General features: G+C 43.0%; 1 protein-coding gene across 1 annotated transcript in view; it reads left to right on the top strand.

Moving 5' to 3' along the window:
* Positions 1-19,556, top strand: part of FNDC1 (fibronectin type III domain containing 1) — a 341,854-nt gene that overhangs the window by 299,721 nt on the left and 22,577 nt on the right. Inside the window, exons 16-17 of the mRNA XM_029596630.1 lie at positions 1,723-1,802; positions 6,858-6,887. Of these exons, the coding sequence (XP_029452490.1) occupies positions 1,723-1,802; positions 6,858-6,887 (110 nt within the window). The remainder of the gene's footprint in view (positions 1-1,722; positions 1,803-6,857; positions 6,888-19,556) is intronic.

The following is a 19,556-nucleotide window of genomic DNA, read 5'->3' as shown; positions in this document are numbered from 1 at the left end:
GTCAGGATAGATAGATTATATAGATAGATAGGATAGACAGAATAGATAGATTAGATCAGGGCTTCCCAAACCTGTCCCGGGGACCCCACAGCCAGTCGGGTTTTCAGGATATCCACAATGAATATGCATGAGATACATTTGCATACAATGGAGACTCAGTGGGGTAGATTTTAAAAGCCCTGCGCATGTAAATCCTGCCGGATTTACGCGCGCAGGGCACTTGCGTGCCGGCGCGCCTATTTTGCATAGGTTGCCTGCACACGCAAAGCCCCGGGATACACTTTTCGGGGGCCTATTGGGGGTGGCACAGCATTCAGGGGCATGTCCGGGGGCGTGGCAGCGGACCGTGGGTGGGGCCAGAGGCATGATGTTGGTCCGGGGGCAGGGCCGAGTGCTCCTGCACAGCGGCCTGTGCTGTGGCAGGGAGCCGGTGAAGCACGCAAGTTACGCCTGCCAGAGGCAGGCGTAACTCAACGAATAAAGGTAGGGGAGGGGGATTTAGTTAGGGCTGATTAGATCAATAGGATAGGATAGATAGAATACATAGATAGATAGGATAGGATAGATAGAATACATAGATTAGATAGATAGGATAGATTAGATAGGATAGATAGAATACATAGATTAGATAGATAGGATAGATAGATTAGATAGGATAGAATACATAGATTAGATAGGATAGATAGATTAGATAGGATAGATAGAATACATAGATAGATAGGATAGATTAGATAGGATAGATAGAATACATAGGATAGATAGATTAGATAGATAGGATAGGATAGATAGATTAGATAGGATAGATACAATACATAGATTAGATAGGATAGATTAGATGGATAGGATAGGATAGATTAGATGGGATAGATAGATTAGATAGAATACATAGATAGATAGGATAGATTAGATAGATAGGATAGATTAGATAGGATAGATAAGACAGATTAGATAAATAGGATAGATAGATCAGATAAATAGACAGCTAGAAAGATGCTGCCTTTGTGGTATTTATGTTGTACATAGTGTAAAGCAGCTTTGAGATTTTTTGAATCACAGCCTATGAGTTAATTAAGTTTTCATTGTACCAGTGGCTCTTGCTGTTAGAGAGTGCTGATAAGGAGTATTTGCGATAGGCACACTCCATCAAAGGGCATCATCTGTGACCCACACATTTGCCACAAGTCAGGAAACTGGAAAGTCTTGTGCAAACTGAGCAGTAGAATTGGAATTGCTACTGCACCACTGCACTTGCCCAGTTTATTTGTAACAGTGTGGAGGTAAATAGGCAAACAAAAAGGACAGTATTTTAACCTTACACTTGCATGAATCTCCAATAGTTTTCATAATGGTGTTGTAGAGAGGTAACAGAGAGTGGTGATTCAGTACGGGATCATGCACTATACTGTACCATATGCTTTACATTCATACTGGTAAATTTCATACAGAATATACTGGTTCATGAAGGGGGAAGCTTATATAAACCTAAGTCCCAATGGCATAGTAGACAAGGGGCTATTATCTCGTTAATGATTGTAGGTTCAGATCCCATCTAGAGGGATGAGTGCTTTTTTTTACCTTTCCTGTCTGTGTTTCAGATGATGATATCTATGAAATCAAAATACAGAAGACTGAAATATTAATATTAAGAGATTTATTTTTGAGTTTTTTCTCTATGTGATTCTACAGTAAATTTAATAATGACTTTTCCTTTCTTTTCTTAAGGTACTACTTTAAAATCCAAGCGAAGAATCCTCATGGTTATGGACCCGTCAGCCCCTCTATCGCCTTTGTTACCGAATCAGGTATGGGCACAATTATATATAATAAATGACCACGGTGAAAGCAATAGAGCTCCTCCTACAGAGCAGAAGAAACAAACAGCAACCAAGTTTTTTATGATTTGGGGAAGATGCATATTTCAGAAAAGTCTAAAATTGAAAAGTAAAAATTGCAGGACTGCTCTCAGATTAATTTGCACAGTATGACTTGTCTTTATGAAGGCATCCGGTGATTGTTACTGACTGTGGGTCAAATAGAAACCGACGCTGAATGTACTGTTTTCTGTTTGCAGCTATTTTCAAAAATACATTTTTTGAAGTAAAATGCTGCTGAGAGAGGGTCAGCACTATGACTTGAGCCTGTGGTACAGGATTTTTTTTTTCTGATCATGGCCATGCTGTCATTCCAATGTAACAGCTGGTCTAGGCACATTCTGGTTATTCTATGTTCAGAATGTTAAGAGCAATCCTAGGAAGATTATAAGAGCCATCATTCAAGGCTCTTAAACAAGTCAACTCGTATTTATCCATGTCAAAACATAGGTTGATTAGCTAGCCCCACCCCCGAGTGTGGGTAAAAGACAAGGGGCCTACTTTTGGCCATGGGGGTTGGGTCAGGTTAAACCTTGTACCTGCTCCATCCGTGCAAATTACGCAGTTCCAAAAGTATCTTGTGCTGTGCGCGCTACCCTTTGAAGGTTTGCTTGCAAGCTGCCTGCAGGATTTACCCTCCCTGTGTCTTGCCTGCCCTAATATTGCATTGACAGATTAAGTCTCACGAGAGGCTGTTTGTCCCAGATTACGTGCAGTGAAAGGAGGTGCTGCTGTACCTGCGCTGATAGCGGATGGGGATGAGGTGCAGTGAATAAAAGTGAACCAACAAAACAACATAAAGGTGCTCGGAGCATAATTTGACAATCACTCCTTATAGGGCACTAGTTAGACATAATGCAAAAAGTGTTTGCAGCCAAAGCAAAAACTGGCAAATGCTAGGGGTTTTCATGTTTGTAGGAAATTCATAAATGATTTTCCTATACAAGTTAATTCGCAGAATTTTGTCAAAACAGGCGAAATTTGGCAAAATTCAGCTATTTTGCTGTTTTTGAAACCCCCTCCATCTTATTTGAAAAAATAGAAAGCTGTAGAAGGCTGCATGGAGAGCAGAGAGGCTAATTGAACACCAAGATAGCAAAGTTCATTAGCCTACTGATTAGACCTCTATAAGTGCGCTATTTAGTATTCAAATATTGCAAAGGCAGTTGTTAGTGTACTCATTGTAAAGGCCTGTTGCCTATGCATTTTTATCATGTTAATTGTGTCATTTACACTATTTCTTTCTGCATACCTTAATACAATTTTTTTTAAGTACTATGTATGCAAACTTTCTTTACACTAAAATTGCTGGAAGTCATTAAAATGAAGAATAATTTCTATAGTTTTGCATATCGATTATTTGTTCTGTGATCTATCGGGATGCAGGTTAAATTTAGAAACGAATTAAAAAAAACCCTAATTTTCAGCAACAGAGAATTTGAACAGAACAGAAACATACTTGCTGATGGAAATATTGTTGCATTTGTAATAGATTCCTCAGACACTTAATAAATATGTTTCGTAATTATATCCAGCTGATGTTGATGGAAATAATTGGGTTTTAGAAAGACATGAGAAACATATGCGCCATCTGTCAAAAAAAGTCACACTTTTGTGTTGAAACATGAACAGATTTAATCATGCAAAGAGTTTGCTTGCTGATACACATGTATGTAGTCAGTAGGCGGCATCTCTGTTCTTGTGAAGTGACGCCATGTCACCCTGAACCAGTTCTCCGTTTACCCCCACTGCAGCTATAGATTCTTAGAGAAATTGTAAGACCATAGACACTTCTGAGTAAAACCAGAGCTCGCTCGGCCTGCCCAGCTGACATAAAGTCAATTCACAAGAACTAGCTTCCTCCTACTGACTACACAAATGGCTATTAGGAGGAGGCAATGATGCAAAGCTGAGCCATTCCATGTTTCATGTTCTTCAGGATGCCTCCTACACTCATTTGTAGGCAGTAGAGAGAACAGTGTACACATTGTTCACTTGCCGTAAGGTAATAGAGGACAGCCAATAAATGAACAAGAAATAACCATACTCGGGTCTATATTCAGAAAGACTTTTAGTCCCACTGAATATCCCTGTTTAAACTTATCCTGCTAACATTAGCCAGATAACTTCAAACATAACCGGATATTCTTTTGAATAGATCCTCACTGCTAATGAAAATCACCCAACAATAAACTGGAGCACCAAGAAAAATAAGTAAAAGAAAGTTTGAGGGTTTTAATTTTGTACAAACCAAATGAGAATGACTATAACAAAACCAACGTGACATCTTCTTTGGAAAGCTGTTTGAACCGCCCTCTCTCCATTAACATTAAATGGAATAAAAGTCATAAAAATTAGAACCTTTTTTTTTTTTTTAATTTTATAATTTATAACTTTTCAGTTCTACAAGACAGAGTTACTTGTACATGGAAATATCAAGGTCTCACAAAAGAAATGGACAATATACAGGAGAGAAAAAACATTAAAATTAGAACCCATTTAATACAATAAAGCACTTCTAAATCCCTGTATTTGAATCAGAAAGTGAGGTTTACAAGATCCTTTCACAAAAGTCAGGCAGCTAATAGATTAAAAAACACGGAACTATTTCACAATTTCTGATTCTGCCTTAATCTTCTAAAAAGGACCTGGCCAATCCAGGAACATGGGGCTCACTTCATCCAAATTCTTTTTTGGCATCAGAAGGGATAATAGTGGGAAAAACCCCAAATAGTAACTTATCTGAAAAGCAGATATTTGGTTTAAAAAAAAGGAATATATTTATTATAAATATTTCAGTATAATATAAAAAAAATATTTTAAAAACTATAAGAGAGTGAAAGAGATTTCCTTCTAACTTGACTACTGGAGCTTGATCGTGAACCCATACCATCAAGCACTGCCTTATTAAATCTAATTATTCTTCCTTAGGTGGCCTGCCTTGCCCAATGTTTATGCAATATTGTATCTTTCGTTGCTCCAGCTCGCCAGTCTGTCTTGCATACCCATACTGCTGCCATATCTTCTGCTTCTGTCTAAGTGACCACTACAATCCTCCTTACACCTCTAATTATATCTTATCTGCCCCTTTTTGTACTTCCGTATAATCCGCCTTGAGACCAGCTGGGTAAAAGCGGAATATCAAATATTTATAAAGGAAAATGAATGAATATTCTGAAAAAAAGAAACATTCAAGAGTTTGCAGGAGAAGGAACCACCGTAGATGCTCCATTGACCCCAAAACTTATTACCTTGAAATCCTAGTTTCAGATGGAGGAGAGGGAGGGTCTCCCAGGTATTACGTTATATGAGCATCAGGATGTTTTCTGTTCTTTTCTCTTCCTCAGAACAAATCAGATCTGTAAGATATCAGTTAACATACAAACACAACTTATGCGTATTTACGTCATATTCCTCAACACACCTAGGTTTACACAGTGAAAGCAATGTTGCACATACAAGTAGCGTCCACTATAAAGACGTTCTAAGACCGAGGCCTGTGCACAGTGGGAAAGTACCTTACTGGGGCAAGAGATTGCCCCCTCTGTGCCTCAGTTCTCATTCGCAGTGATCATGTTGTAGAACGAGGAAAGTCATGCCCTGTGGCTGAAGGCTACATGGATCCAACCCTTGCTATTTTTAGAGTCAGTTAAGCAATGGAAGAAGTCGGATGATAAAAGCATCTTGAGAGGTTTGCACATGATCATAAGATTGTAGCAACAGAGGGATGTAGAGGACTTTTTACCATTTAACACCATTTCAAACTGCTGATAGGACTAAAGATCCCAGGCAAGCTGTCTTGGGCGAGCAAGGCACAACACGGCCAGGGCTCTGCCCGAAATGGGCAGGGCTGGTAAAGGGAAATGGAAGGTTTTCGGTATAGGAGCCGGGATCTCAAGATTGGAAGCAGGTATAGGAGGAGGCAGTTCATTGGAATAAGGGAAGAGAGGAGGGTTTTGAGAGGAGGGGGGTGGCCTGTTGCTGCAGCCTTTCTAAACCTCTCTTGTGGCGGGATGTGAGCTCTTCACACCCAACATGGGAACATGAGGTTCAGGAGGAGGACTGAGCCCTGTCTGCAGCATAGTGGGAGGCCGGTAGTGTAAGCTTAAAGGAAGAAGGTTATAGCCATCGGCGAGGTGGAGGCAGAGGCAGCCTTCTGCACCGTGAGCAGCGTAGCTTAAAAAGGAGGCGGCTGGAACCAATTCTCCGCTTCATCAGATGAAACAGAGGACAACTCCAGAAATAGCCGAGGTCAAGCCGCAGAGATTTCAGATCCAGCAAGGACCTCAGACAATTACTGAGGTTCCTAAAAAGTAAAAAGGTGGATTTTAAAAGGGCCATGCGTGTGCCCATAAATGTGCGTATCTTGCCACACACACAAAACATACTCTCCAAATGGAGGGAGGGGAGAGAGAGCGAGAGCTCATCTGGTTATCTATGGACTATTGTAAGGGGGCATTTTGATTCGGGGTGAGTTTTCGGGAGGAGGGATGGGGTTAGGAGGGTGCTGTTTCAGATACATTCAGAGGTATTCATTGTAAAAGTGACCATTGTAAAATTGTCTGCAGTGTACACAGCTCTCTCTCTCTCTCTCTCTCTCTCTCTCTCTCTTTTTTCCCGGCTATTTAAATTTCACGAACCTCCTGCTTGGGCCACTTACTGCGTGTAAATGGCCATTTATGCGTGCGCACAAGGCTTTTAAAATCCACCTTATATTGTGAATCGATATCCAGTGCATAAGGACACCTAAGGGCAAATGTTGCCCCTTTTGATATTCTTCACTCTGCAATGGAAAAAGGTTTTATGCTTAATTTGTGTCATACGAGAAATAGCAAAATCAAATTTTGTCAAAGGAAATTTAGTATTACACAGTGATTTTTTGTTTTATGGTGCAATACAGCACTTTTCAAATGTTTGCCTTAATTTAGCCTGTAGCACACAGGCCATATAACATAGAATAGTAAAACATTTCTTTTTTTTTTGCAGATAATCCATTGCTTATTGTCAGACCACCAGGTAAGTCTCACTGCTGATACCTGTTTGTAAGTTGTACAGCAATTCATAAGTACGGTAGCAAGTCCAGGTGATCCTGCACTATTCAGCAGGCAGAATGAGGCCTGAGATTAGAGCAAACGGGACTTACTCGGCACTCTCGTAAGACCAATGAAGAGAGAAAATATGAGCAAATGAGGGTATACTGACCACTTAAAATGTATTTACAATAGTGGCTCTCAATCCAATCCAAACGTCCTCCACAAAATTAACCAAAATCTGTTTTAGGTGCATAAATGACTCGTTAGAAAATCTGCCAGATTTTGCATGCAAAAGGTTGGTGCGTACCTTGCTTTCTTGAATACTTCTGTGCATGTGAAAAAAAAAAAAAGAGGTATTCCAGAGAGCAGTTTTGAAAGCCATGCATGTAAATCCCAGGAGCAGGTGCAACTTCGTGTGGGAGACTCCATGCACGCACGTTCCGAGTCTTTTCAAAGCAAAAGTATGCATTCAGCTTTCGCTGTGAACGTTAGGAAGTGGTAAGTCTGCGGGTAAAGAGTACCTCAGAATTTCTCATCTTTGCGAGAGTCGTTTCCCCAAACAGCCTGCATGGCTGAGTGCAAGTATTCATGCGCCTGCACAAAGTTACACTCCTGCGCATGCGCAGAGTAGTGCTGACTCCATCGCTGGAAAGCCTCTCCTCAGTATGCGTATAATTAGTCACAAAACCGTGTACTTTTATCTGCTCTGAGCTGGGGCCAGTTTTAGAGCGACTATTTACGTGCTTAAAACTATTTTATTTGTGTAAATGGCTTTGAAAATGACCCCCTAGATGTGGAGATCTTGAGAACCAGACCTCTCGGGGAAGCTCTCAGATTGGTTTGAAAACCACTGATTTATGCCAGTGACTTTGGGAGTAATCAGTGTGCAGCAAAACTGTTAAGATCAGCTATCTTGTAATACAGAGTTTCCCAAGCAGTGTGCTATCAGATCTCATCCGTGCGCCTTGGAAAAGTCACCACTGCCTGATGCTCAGGTCCAGACCAGCACCTGGGGTTCTGCGCTCAGCATCTTACAGCAACGAGAGACAGCAGCAGTGCAGGAGCCATGAAACGTGCGCAGGGTACTGGCAGCTGGCTCTCACTTTCTGCATAGCATCCCCCTTCCTCTTCCTTCTCCTTTGAGTCCTTCCAGCCTCTGTCTTATCCCCGGGCTGAGCGAGACGGGGGAGAGCGTGCACGGAGCACCAGGTGCAGCTCGCTCGGAGTGTTGGGAGCGTCAGAAGGGGATGAGATTCCGGCGGTCACACGCGGTGGCAGCGAGGCAATTAACCGTGCCGGCTGCCAGCACCGTAGGGTTTCCTGCTTTCTCCTGCATGTAGAGGGAGCGGAAATTCAGGAGTGGGAGGGGTGAGAGATCGGTGGTGCAGAGGAGCAACCAGAGCATCTCGCAATTACACAGGCACATTAGGTAATATCTAAAGTCACTTGAACGCTGCTGTATTATGATGCATCCTGGGTGGGAAACCCCAGATAATGAACCCAAGGGCACATAGCAGTAGTTGGGAACACTATCTGCAAAGTTATCCAAGCCTTCTGAGTGACCAGGGCTCCCTGTGGTGCGAAACTTAACTTCAAGCTCCTTTTGTGTTGTTCAACAATTAATTACACTGCCATTGTAAACAGCACAGATAATCCCCAACCATTTATAGCACTAATACTCACCCTGGAAGCCAAGTGGTTTTTAACTTAACTTTACTGTCTGTTGATAAGATGGCTGAACACTTCTTACAGGTCTTTGATGTTAAATCCGGACTATTTACAGGTTGAAATGAATACATTTTTGACCCTTCTCTTTAGATGTTGTAACAGCCAGCTCCTTACTGAACTCAGCTCCTTCACCTTTCCAGTGAATCAGATTGAAGAAAGCGTCAACTTTCTCCCAGTTTTTCCCAATTTATAGCAGATTCCTCCCATGGTGTTAATGGTCACATCGACAGTCCCAGTTACTGAACAGAATGAAAAGTCCCAATTCCTTTACCTCTTCTGAAGTCCTCCCTATTCTCCTACATCTCCTCCTGGCAGTACCAGCTTGGCAGTCTCCTCCCAGAAGTGAAAACATTCTTGATAGGCGCCCTCATAACTCCTTCTCTCTGCCAACGGATGCGGATCCATCCCCCTGCGATTTTCCCAGATTGTTTTTAGGTTGCAGGCCCCTGTTCCTCCGAATAAACAGAAATCCGAGTCCCTGGGCCCCTGGGGACCTCCGTCAATAAAGAGGCAGGCAAAACCTCTTCCTGAAAAAGTGGAACCACCTGAGAGAGAGGGCAGGGGAAAAAAATAACCCTTCCCTCTGCAGAAAGAAAATGTCCCCAAAACTCTGGACCGAAAGTAGGCTTAAGACTCTCTGGGTTACCTCTTCAGTCACTGTCCAGAGAGTAAAGTTAGGTGGATTCAGCAGGGCCGCTGCACTATTTTATGTTAACTTTATTCGGCTGACTTTGGGGCAGCTAACGTAACTCCCTTTCCAAAACGCCCCCGGGAAGCTCCCGAGTTACCCCAGTTTAGCCAGACGAGTGCTCAGACTAGTGAGTTCTCCGGCGAAATGCCTGTGAACATGGACTTCACTTCATTACGCAGGTCTCTGTGAAAAAGAGACCCTGGGAGCTTTTTCCACCCCTCCCCCCGAAAACAAAAACCCCAAAAGTGGGAAGGCAGAGACAGGGCTGACGCAAAGCAGGGTAACACAAGAAAAAGTGAACTGAGAATCCATCGCACAAAGACTCAGCACATTGCACCTCTCCAAAGGGTTCAGTACGTGTGGCTCTTTGCCTTCTCTACCTCTGCATTAAAATTCGGGGCTTTCACCGCTTCCATGTCTCCACCGTCTGCCCTGCCACACAACATTTTTATCAATGTGGGTCTGCCTTGGGCTTGCAGAGTTCGGGAAACATCATTAGCAAGTCGATGGCAGACACTGTGTTTTTCCTTTCAGGTAAAGCTGAGCTGTTCTGTAACTGGTACAAGTGAAGGATAAAAGGCAGATAAATCCATTTTTATTTTAATTATTTTAGGAACTTTATTTTAAGGTAAACGCAGTGTAGAAAATTAAGGAGCCCACACCGCCCTATGAAATATAAATGCACAGCTACCTGGATTCTAAGTTAGTAACAGATTTATATGCGTGGTACCAAGCTTGTAGCATCCGTTTTGTGCACGGAAGCAGCAGAAAACAGGGATATCTTCCCATCTTCTTCCCTTTGCAACTCAAAGATGGAATAAGCTTATATTTCTCCCTGTTTCATAGCCGGTGCTCTGCATGTGCTTTAATACAGCTAAACTGTAGATGTGGCAAGTAACACAGCCCATGCGTACAAACGCCTTAACAAATGTATGCAACCAGACAGGCATGCCAGTCGTCTTGGCAGGACATCATAGGTTAGAACGTTTCAGTTCCTCGATCCTCCTTTAACTGCTTTCCTTATAAAAATTCCAATCCAGTTATTATTTAGTTATAAAATTAGGCTCATCTTCATGAAAATCTGACAAATGGTGCCAGCTTCATTGGCTTAAAGTCTGTGCGCTGAGAGCTGTTCCGTGAAGGAGCTGGGATGGAATCGTTTCCTGTGTCCTGGAAGCTAAACATGAAGAGGGTAATGTTCAGATCGGTAAAAATGTGCATAAGTTACAACAATTATCAAAGCAGACTTGCAGGTAGATAGCCGCTTTGAAAATTATCCCCTGAGCACGACAAAACTGTTGAGCTCCTCTAGTTGCCTGGAAGCTCGCCTCTCATCCACCGCTGTTCTCTTCCCCCCAGAGCACCTACTGTGCCCAGCCCTGCCCCAGGTGATAGCGCCAGGGCAGCCGGCTCGAGTTCCGGGAGTGGACGCCGCAGGCACCGCATGCACGCAGGAGCTGCTCCTTTCTCCGCGTCTCCATGTTACTTCTGGGGAATTCTGCACTACTGCACGGCGCAGAATGGGGCAGATTTTTTAAAATTACGCGCGGGGGGCACATTTGTGCACGCTACCCAGCGCACATAGATGTACACCCGATTTTATAACATGCGCGCGCTGATTGAGTTACGCCTCAATCAGCGCGTATTGAGTTACGCTGATTGAGTTACGCCTCTGGCAGGCGTAACTCAACAAAATAAGGTGGGGCTGGCGCAAGCAATAAGGCTGGCGGCGCGACAGGCCCCGACACAGGCCGCTGTGTCGGGGCACTCAGCCATGCCCCTGGACCGCCCCCGAACCGCCGCCACATCCCCAGACCGCAGCCCCGCCCAAGGCCCCCACCCGCGCCCGCCCTTTTTTTGCAAGCCCCGGGACATACGGGCAGACCCGGGGCTTGCGCACGCCGCCGAGCCTATGCAAAATAGGCTCGGCGGCGCGCGCAGGGTTTTTTTTTTTAAGGGTTACGCGCGTAACCCTTTTAAAATCTGCCCCAATTTGCGCAGAATTCCCGTCCTGCACTGAATTAAGAGAGGGCCAGCAACTTCCAGCAGGCCGCAAGCGGAGCCCATCCGACTCGTGGCTGAGGAGTAGCGACACCCAGTGAGCTGTGAGCAGAGCCCATCCCAACTGCAGCTGAAGGCGATGCTAAAGCCCAGAATGACAGCGCACGAGGATGTGTGTGTGTGTCTATGTGAGTAAGAGATTTGGAGCCCTGTGTGCTTGAGTTGAGGGTGTGTGAGAAAGAGGGATTTTGTGAGTGTGTGTGTTTGTTTGTGTGAGAGAGAGGGAGCCTGTATGCAGGAGGTCTGTGTGTGCAAGAGAGAAGAAACTTGTGAGTGAGTATGTCTGTGAGAGAGAAATAGAGCCTGTGTGAGGGTATGTGGGTATGTGTGCAAGAGAGAGATGGACCCTTTGTGAGGGGGTATGTTTATACAAGAGGGATAAAGGGAGCCTATGTGAGGGGGTGTATATGTGCAAGAGAGAGAGAGGGAGCATGTATGAAGGGTTGTGTATATGAAAGAGAAAGGGAGCCTGTGTGAGAGTGTGTGCCTGTATGAGAGTGGGACAGAGAGATCCTATGTGAGGGGGTGTTTACACATAGAGGGAGCCTGTGAGAGAGAGAGAGGGAGCCTGTGAGAGAGTGTGTGCCTGTATGAGAGTGGGACAGAGGGAGCCTATGTGAGGGCGTGTTTACACATAGAGGGAGCCTGTGTGAGGAAGTATATGCGAGAGAGAGAGAGGGAGAGTGTGTGCCTATATGCGAGTGGGACAGAGGGAGCCTATGTGAGGGGCTGAATGAGAGAGGGATCAAAATCTGGGCTGGTGGGTGGAGATAGTGGAAGGGGTTGAGCCTGGAGGGAAGGGGAGAAGTAGTGGAGAGCTGGGGAGTAAGAGCCTGAGAGGGCAGAGGGAAAGGGCTCTGGCCAGGGCAGGTAGAAAGAAAGGGTGGAAGGGGACACTCCTAAAGTGCACTTCTAGGGGAATTCTGCTCAAAATATTTAAAACTCTGCATCTTTGAGTAATAGCTTTTCTTTATTACATTTTTAATTATTTACTCAAAGACTGTGTTGTATATTGTGTTATTTTGACTAATATAAAAATGTGCAGAATTTTAAAATTTGGTGTGCAAACTTCCCCCATGGGTATTCATGTGCACTGAGTACAGTTTCTGGGCCTTGGTTGTCTGTTCCTTCTTTTTCTCTGATCATGGAAAGTCTGAATATTCCTCCATGATATCAGTGGTTTTTGGTAGGGGTCGTTACAATGGTATTTGTCAGCTGACATATGAGCACCTTGTCCTGGATTCATATTTAGTTACTCTTCCCCGACATCATCTTTTTATCCCTTTCCCCCGTCCCTATCTTTTCCTAGCATGTTCTGTTTCATTGTGTAATCCTTAAGGAAAAATCACCTGCGATTTGTTGCTGGACAAACAGCCTGACATTCTGTGTGTTGCAGAGCCCTTGCAGTCAGTTTAAGGCAGCTGTGTCCTGCCTCCTATTCTGTTATTTCTAGGTCTTGGGAAGGCAAGCGTGGCTTTTAAGAAGACCATTGCTCTTTCACAGATTGCAGCTATCATTACTGGTCATATTGAAATGCTGCATCGTAGTACATCTTATTGGAGGATAGGCTTAATCTATGCCCTTCCCCTGTCCTACTCTCATCCAATCTTTCTTTATTTTTTGAGGTTCTGGTTTTGCGGCAGGTTAACTCGGGCAACTTGATTGCGCTAGGCGACTTCAGTCTTCTTGTTGACTCAATTCTACTGTTTACCTTCTGTAACACTTTTTGGACACTCTCAGTCGGGAGCAAATGATTCATGCCCCTACCTATCACCGTGGACATACTTTTCAGCTTATGTTCTTGAATCATGCTTGGGTATAGCCAGGAATGTGGGGTTATTCATATGTCAAGGTTCCCCCAGCCTGACCATATTATAATTAAATCAAGTCTAGTGGTCTCTGTTGCATGTGACTCTGGTTCCATGAACACTTCTTCTCATTTTAAAAAGTGTGGACATTGAACGAGAAAGTTGAAAATATTTGTACTACTTTCTCCTGTAATGTTCTTCTAAGGCTTCTACTGTTGACCTAGATTCAGAAGGATGAGAATTTTCTCTGGTGATTACCGAGGAGGTCTCTCAACTCGTTACTTCATTGAACAACTGTATTTATCCCTCCAGTGCTTGTCCAACTGTTGTTATGAAGGGGAGGCTCTCCAACAGACATAGGTGGTTTTCTTTCAAGTCTAATTAATGCTTATCTAACGGATGGTGCATTACCTTCCTCTCTGAAACAAGCTTCTGTCTGATCAATTCTCAAGAAATTAAGCGCACTCTGTAAAACCACAAAAACAATCAAAATAAACCTTATTTAAAAAATCCTTGAGGTTACCTTATTTGCAACCAGTAACAGAGCTCTCAGTAGACAGCCTGCAGCTCTGCACCATAGAATGAAGCAATGTTGCAGATGCAGAGCCAGTCTGCCCTTTAAAAAGCCATTATCCTTCAAAATCAGCTGCCAAAAATGTTGAACGTAAATAAAATTAAACAAGGAGGATATATCTATCCAAATTCCATGCTAGAACATGCCAAATTCTAGAGTTCAGCAGCTATTACACTGCACCAAATAGTGGTGACCAGTGGTTCAGTCCCCACCAGAGTCATTAAATCACACAATCCACAAAATAATCTAAAAAGCAAAATAAAATGTTGTATAAAACTAATGTTATATAAAAGGGAAACAAAAAATAAAATCCCTAAGAAAAGCAACTTGATATTGTTTTCATACCACAAAACCTATGAGATGTAAAAAAATCGTTAATAAAATAAATAAGACAAAAAAAAACAATAAAAGCTTAGGTTCCTCCCTTGATGCAGGATGCCCCGTGGGTCTAAAACTTAAGGAGGACTGGACGAGAGTGCTGTGCCCGGTCCCTTAAGGTAGCCTCATAGAGTTTCTGGTACACTCCCTCCAACACCCTGTTAAAAATCTATAGTCTTTTCATCATGGTCCTCCGCCAAGAACTTGTTAAACGTCCCCTCTGGGAGATTGGCCCGCCTTGGCTGAAACTCGAGCTAGAAGCTTGGAAGGCTGTAACCGAATCTCCAAGAGCTGAAGTTTGTTTGACTACATTCAGGAAACACCTGAAAGGCTTTCTTTTCATCCAGGCTTTTGGGCAGCAGGGTTGAGGCTGAGGAGATTGATCCGTGATTTTATGCAGTAACTTGACCCTCTTGGTCTCTGCTGAGATAATGAAAGTAGTATTGTTTTAAAGGCACGTGTGTCTAGATTGATTATATTTGTTTTTACCTTATGAATGTTTCTTTGTAGTCCGTGTAGAACCTTGGATACAGCGGATTATAAGTTTTAAGTAAATAAATATGATACAGGGATTCCTTTCATGAGAATACATTTGAGGTTATATATAAATATTCTTCAACAAGAAGTAGAATATTTCAGAAACAGAAATTCCCTTCACTGGAAGGAATATACTAAATCTCTGTGGCCCATTTACTAAAAAGTGTTAACATGCTAACGCATATTAACAGTAATGCATACATGTGCTTGTGCATACTGCTGCAAAGCCACGTTAAACTTAATTACAGTTGAAAAGAGCGCAATATAATAAATAGCGGCAAGCAAAACATGTATTTATTTATTTATTTACTTGAAACATATATATTCCACTCACATCCACTGTTTGTGGCAGATTGCAGCATAAGCATCCATTATAGAAAAACAAAAAAATACATTTGATATATTAGAGCTCTCTTGAAATGCAACATAATAGATTACGGCACCAGAAGACCAATTGGATCATCCAGTTTGCCTCGTTATTCTTGTCCACACTACTAAGGATATATTCTAGTAGCCTGACATAGAATGTTGAGTACATATACATGGAACCCTTAAAGCTTCCTAACCAGAAACCTACTAAGCCTAGGGAGAGAGGGTGGGAACTGCGGTGGCAGTGTGAGAGGCAGGAGACCAGAGGGACATGACACTGTCCCAGCAATATTCCTTATATTCCATCTGCCGTTCCTTCCTTCCCATGCCCCTCCTACACTCCACTGCCAACCAAAGCCTGCCCCAGTGTGAGCAAGCAACAAGGAATAGCCACTGCTTGTTGTCGTTATTAGTAACATGGGATCTGTTTAATGTCTGGGGACTTGCCAGGTACTTGCGACTCGGATTGGCCACTGTTGGAAACAGGATGCTGGGCTTGATGACCCCTTGGTCTGACCCAGTATGGTATATATTATGTTCTTATTTTATTATCTTACAGTATGCTGGGATAGCATACCTGGAAGTGCCAAAGCTGACCACATTGCTATGGCCAGGTCCTAGTTGGCAACATAGCCCCCTGCAATGTAGCCTCAAGAAAGATCTTGTTTTCTGGGAGGGGAGGGCAGATACATGGGTGCCATGTTACCTATGGCAACTGTGCATCTGGTGTGATACTGCATATTTATTACGATAGTGCGTTTCTGTTCCTGATGATTTATCACATTAAAGCAGTCCTCCGATTAGGCCACTTGTGATCTGATACATGTGGCACAAAGAATTTCTGTCACAGATCTTAGTAATTCTTGCATTAAATATGTGAAGGCTAGAACTTGGCATTCCATTTAGAGACAATATTTGTCCAACTAATGACCGTTCAGAGCAGTTGTGATATTGAAAGCATATTTATTAGAAAAGAGGATGACTGACCTCCATTGACACCATGCATGAGAGTGTCTCGCCAAAAGCCAGCTCTGATTACCGCACTTCCTTCTTACTTATTTCAGAACCAGCTGTTGACTTGGAAAGAATTATAACAATTTCCAGAAGAAACAAAATGTGCTGCTGACAGTAGAATGGTTTCAAATCTGACACCTACTGTGAGGCCTTTATTTTATTTAATGTGATGAACAACCAAAATAAAGACCAATTTGCTCATGAAGTAAAATATAAAGTTATAAATAACTTAAGACACCAACAAACACGTTCAATTCTTTCGTAAGGTGACATCATACATGTAAAAAAAAAGCTGAATAGATTCCTGCTAGAGAAAAAACACTTTAAATATATAATCATAGTCCCATGTGGCAAAATCTTCAGCAGTGCTTTTATACAGATAACATTACTCAAATCCAAATTTATGAAACATTGAAAAACTTCTCTTTTGCTGAGACAGCACCTTGACATGGTTTTTCTAATTTTCACTTCACGAGTGCAGTCTTCAAGCTGTCAACGAATCTCCTTGGATGAAATGACGTCTTTTTGTTGTTCCCTCTTTGACCTTACTCTGAAATATCGCAGTGAGATTTAAATCTGTGCCATCTTCAATCACAGCCAATTAGCAAACTTATAACATTACAACAGTGAGATCTGTTCAATCACAGCCAGTCAGTTATCTTATTACATTACAACAGCGAGTTCCATTCAGGTTCCTTGTTCAGTCCAGATAGCTCCATAGACTTCAATTTCTAAATCCATAACTGTTCTTTAAAATGTAAACATTTCTGTAAATCTCCACCCCTCCGATTTTCATATACCTGATCGATAATCATTCATTTCAATTGAACAAACGTATGCTGAAACTCTATGCGATGGGCTACCATTGGAGCGTCAAGCCGCTGTCTGTTTATGCAGCTTCGACGTTCAGTGAGTCTTACTTTAATTTGTGTCTTCGTATGGCCAACGTATACCATTGGACAGGGACAAATAGAATATAGACAACATTTCATGAAGATCATAATGTGGCATGAGATAATGGAAATGCCTCTCCAGACACTGCGTGCTGCCATTGCGTTCCTTGTATCAACTAGCCACTGTAAGGTGAATTTTAAAAGTCTGTTGCACGCCAAAACCACGAGATAACGCAAACGTGTTGGGACGGCGCATGCTGAGCAGATTTTAGAAGCCACCCGAGTAAGCGCATATCTCCCGCTGTGCATGCAAATGAAAAGTTCTGAAAAAAAGGGCAGGGAAGGGCATGAGTGTCCCTGGATTTCTCAATGAAAACAGTGCATAAATGCTTTGGTCAACAAATGGGCACGGGGTACCTTACCGCGTAACTTTACTTCTACTATGGATGGCATGTAAGTCATAAAACAAAAAAATATAGGCATGTCAGCAGGGTTTTAAGGATCGAGGTGAACGGGAAAAGGGACGCTATTAAACTAGGGGGGGGTTGGAACTTCTATCCCTTGTCTTGGCGAACTGGGAGTGAACTGGTGAAACTGGCAATGGTATGGACTCTCTCCCCTTTCACAATCCCCCCACTTACAGGGTGGGAGCAGAATTTGTGCTTACATGCATTCACCCACTTAAAATTGCATGCACATGTGTGCGCGCTCAGCCTATTTTATAACATACACGCATAAACGTATTGGGTAGATTTTAAAAGCCCTGCGCGCCTATTTTGCATAGGCTGCCGGCACGCACAAAGCCCCGGGACGGGCGTAAGACCCGGGGCTTGCTAAAATGGGCGGTCCGGGGGGGCATGTCTGCGGTCCGGGGGCTTGTTAGGGGAGGCGTGTCTGCAGTCCGGGGCGGTCTGGGGGCGTGGCCGAGTGCCCCGACACAGCGGCCTGTGTCAGGGCCTGGCCAGCCGGCGCGCGCAAGTTACATCTGCCAGCGGCAGGCGTAACTCCATGGAACAAGGTGGGGGGGGGGGGGATTTAGGTAGGGCCACGGGAGGGAAAGGTGGGGGGGGGGGGACAAAAAAAAGTTCCCTCCGAGGCCGGCTGTGCGGCTCGGCACGCGCAGGCTGCCAATTTTGCGCAGCCTTGTGCGCGCCGACCCCGGATTTGAAAAAATACGCGCGGTTTCGCCCGTATCTTTTAAAATCCGGCATACTTTTTTAAAATCTGCACCATTAGGTACAGAAAACAAAAGAAGGAAGAAACTACCCTCTCTCACTTACTAGATAAGAAACTATACAAGAGAGAAGAAATATCTATCTATATCTATCTATCTATATATATATATATATATACAGAATATTTCCCATAATATTTTTAATCAAATTACAAAAACGCTTTTGACAATTGCTTTTACAAATTATAAAATGTTTAAGAACATAAGAAATTGCCATGCTGGGTCAGACCAAGGGTCCATCAAGCCCAGTATCCTGTTTCCAAACAGAGGCCAAAACCAGGCAACAAGAACCTGGCAATTACCCAAACACTAAGAAGATCCCATGCTACTGATGCAATTAATAGCAGTGGCTATTCCCTAAGTAAACTTGATTAATAGCAGTTAATGGACTTCTCCTCCATGAACTTATCCAAACCTTTTTTGAACCCAGCTACACTAACTGCACTAACCACATCCTATGGCAACAAATTCCAGAGCTTTATTGTGCATTGAGTGAAAAAGAAATTTCTCCGATTAGTCTTAAATTTGCTACCCCCCTAGACCTTCTATTATCCCAAAGTGTAAATAACCGATTCACATCTACTCGTTCAAGACCTCTCATGATCTTAAAGACCTCTATCAAATCCCGCCTCAGCCGTCTCTTCTCAAAGCTGAACAGCCCTAACCTCTTCAGCCTTTCCTCATAGGGGAGCTGTTCCATCCCCTTTATAATTTTGTTTGCCCTTCTCTGTACCTTCTCCATCGCAACTATATCTTTTTTGAGATGTGGTGACCAGAATTGTACACAGTATTCAAGGTGAGGTCTCACCATGGAGCGATATAGAGGCATTATGACATTTTCCATTTTATTAACCATTCCCTTCCTAATAATTCCTAACATTCTGTTTGCTTTTTTGACTGCTGCAGCACACTGAGCTGACGATTTTAAAGTTTTATCCACTATGATGCCTAGATCATTTTCCTGGGTGATAGTTCCTAATATGGAACCTAACATCGTGTAACTTCAGCAAGGGTTATTTTTCCATATGTGCAACACCTTGCACTTGTCCACATTAAATTTCATCTGCCATATGGATGCCCAATCTTCCAGTCTTGCAAGGTCCTCCTGTAATGTATCACAATCCACTTGTGATTTAACTACTCAGAATAATTTTGTATCGTCTGCAAATTTGATAACCTCACTCATCGTATTCCTTTCCATAACATTTATATATATATTGAAAAGCATCAGTCCAAGTACAGATCCCTGATGCACTCCACTGTTTACCCTTTTCCTTTGAGAAAATTGACCATTTATTCCTACTCTCTGTTTCCTGTCTTTTAACCAGTTTGCAATCCATGAAAGGTCATCGCCTCCTATCATGT

The sequence above is a fragment of the Rhinatrema bivittatum genome, chromosome 3 (assembly GCF_901001135.1).
Source record: "Rhinatrema bivittatum chromosome 3, aRhiBiv1.1, whole genome shotgun sequence".
Classification (NCBI taxonomy): Eukaryota; Metazoa; Chordata; class Amphibia; order Gymnophiona; family Rhinatrematidae; genus Rhinatrema; species Rhinatrema bivittatum.
The sequence above is the reverse complement of the archived record's forward strand: the minus strand, read 5'-3'. Positions and strand labels throughout refer to the sequence as shown.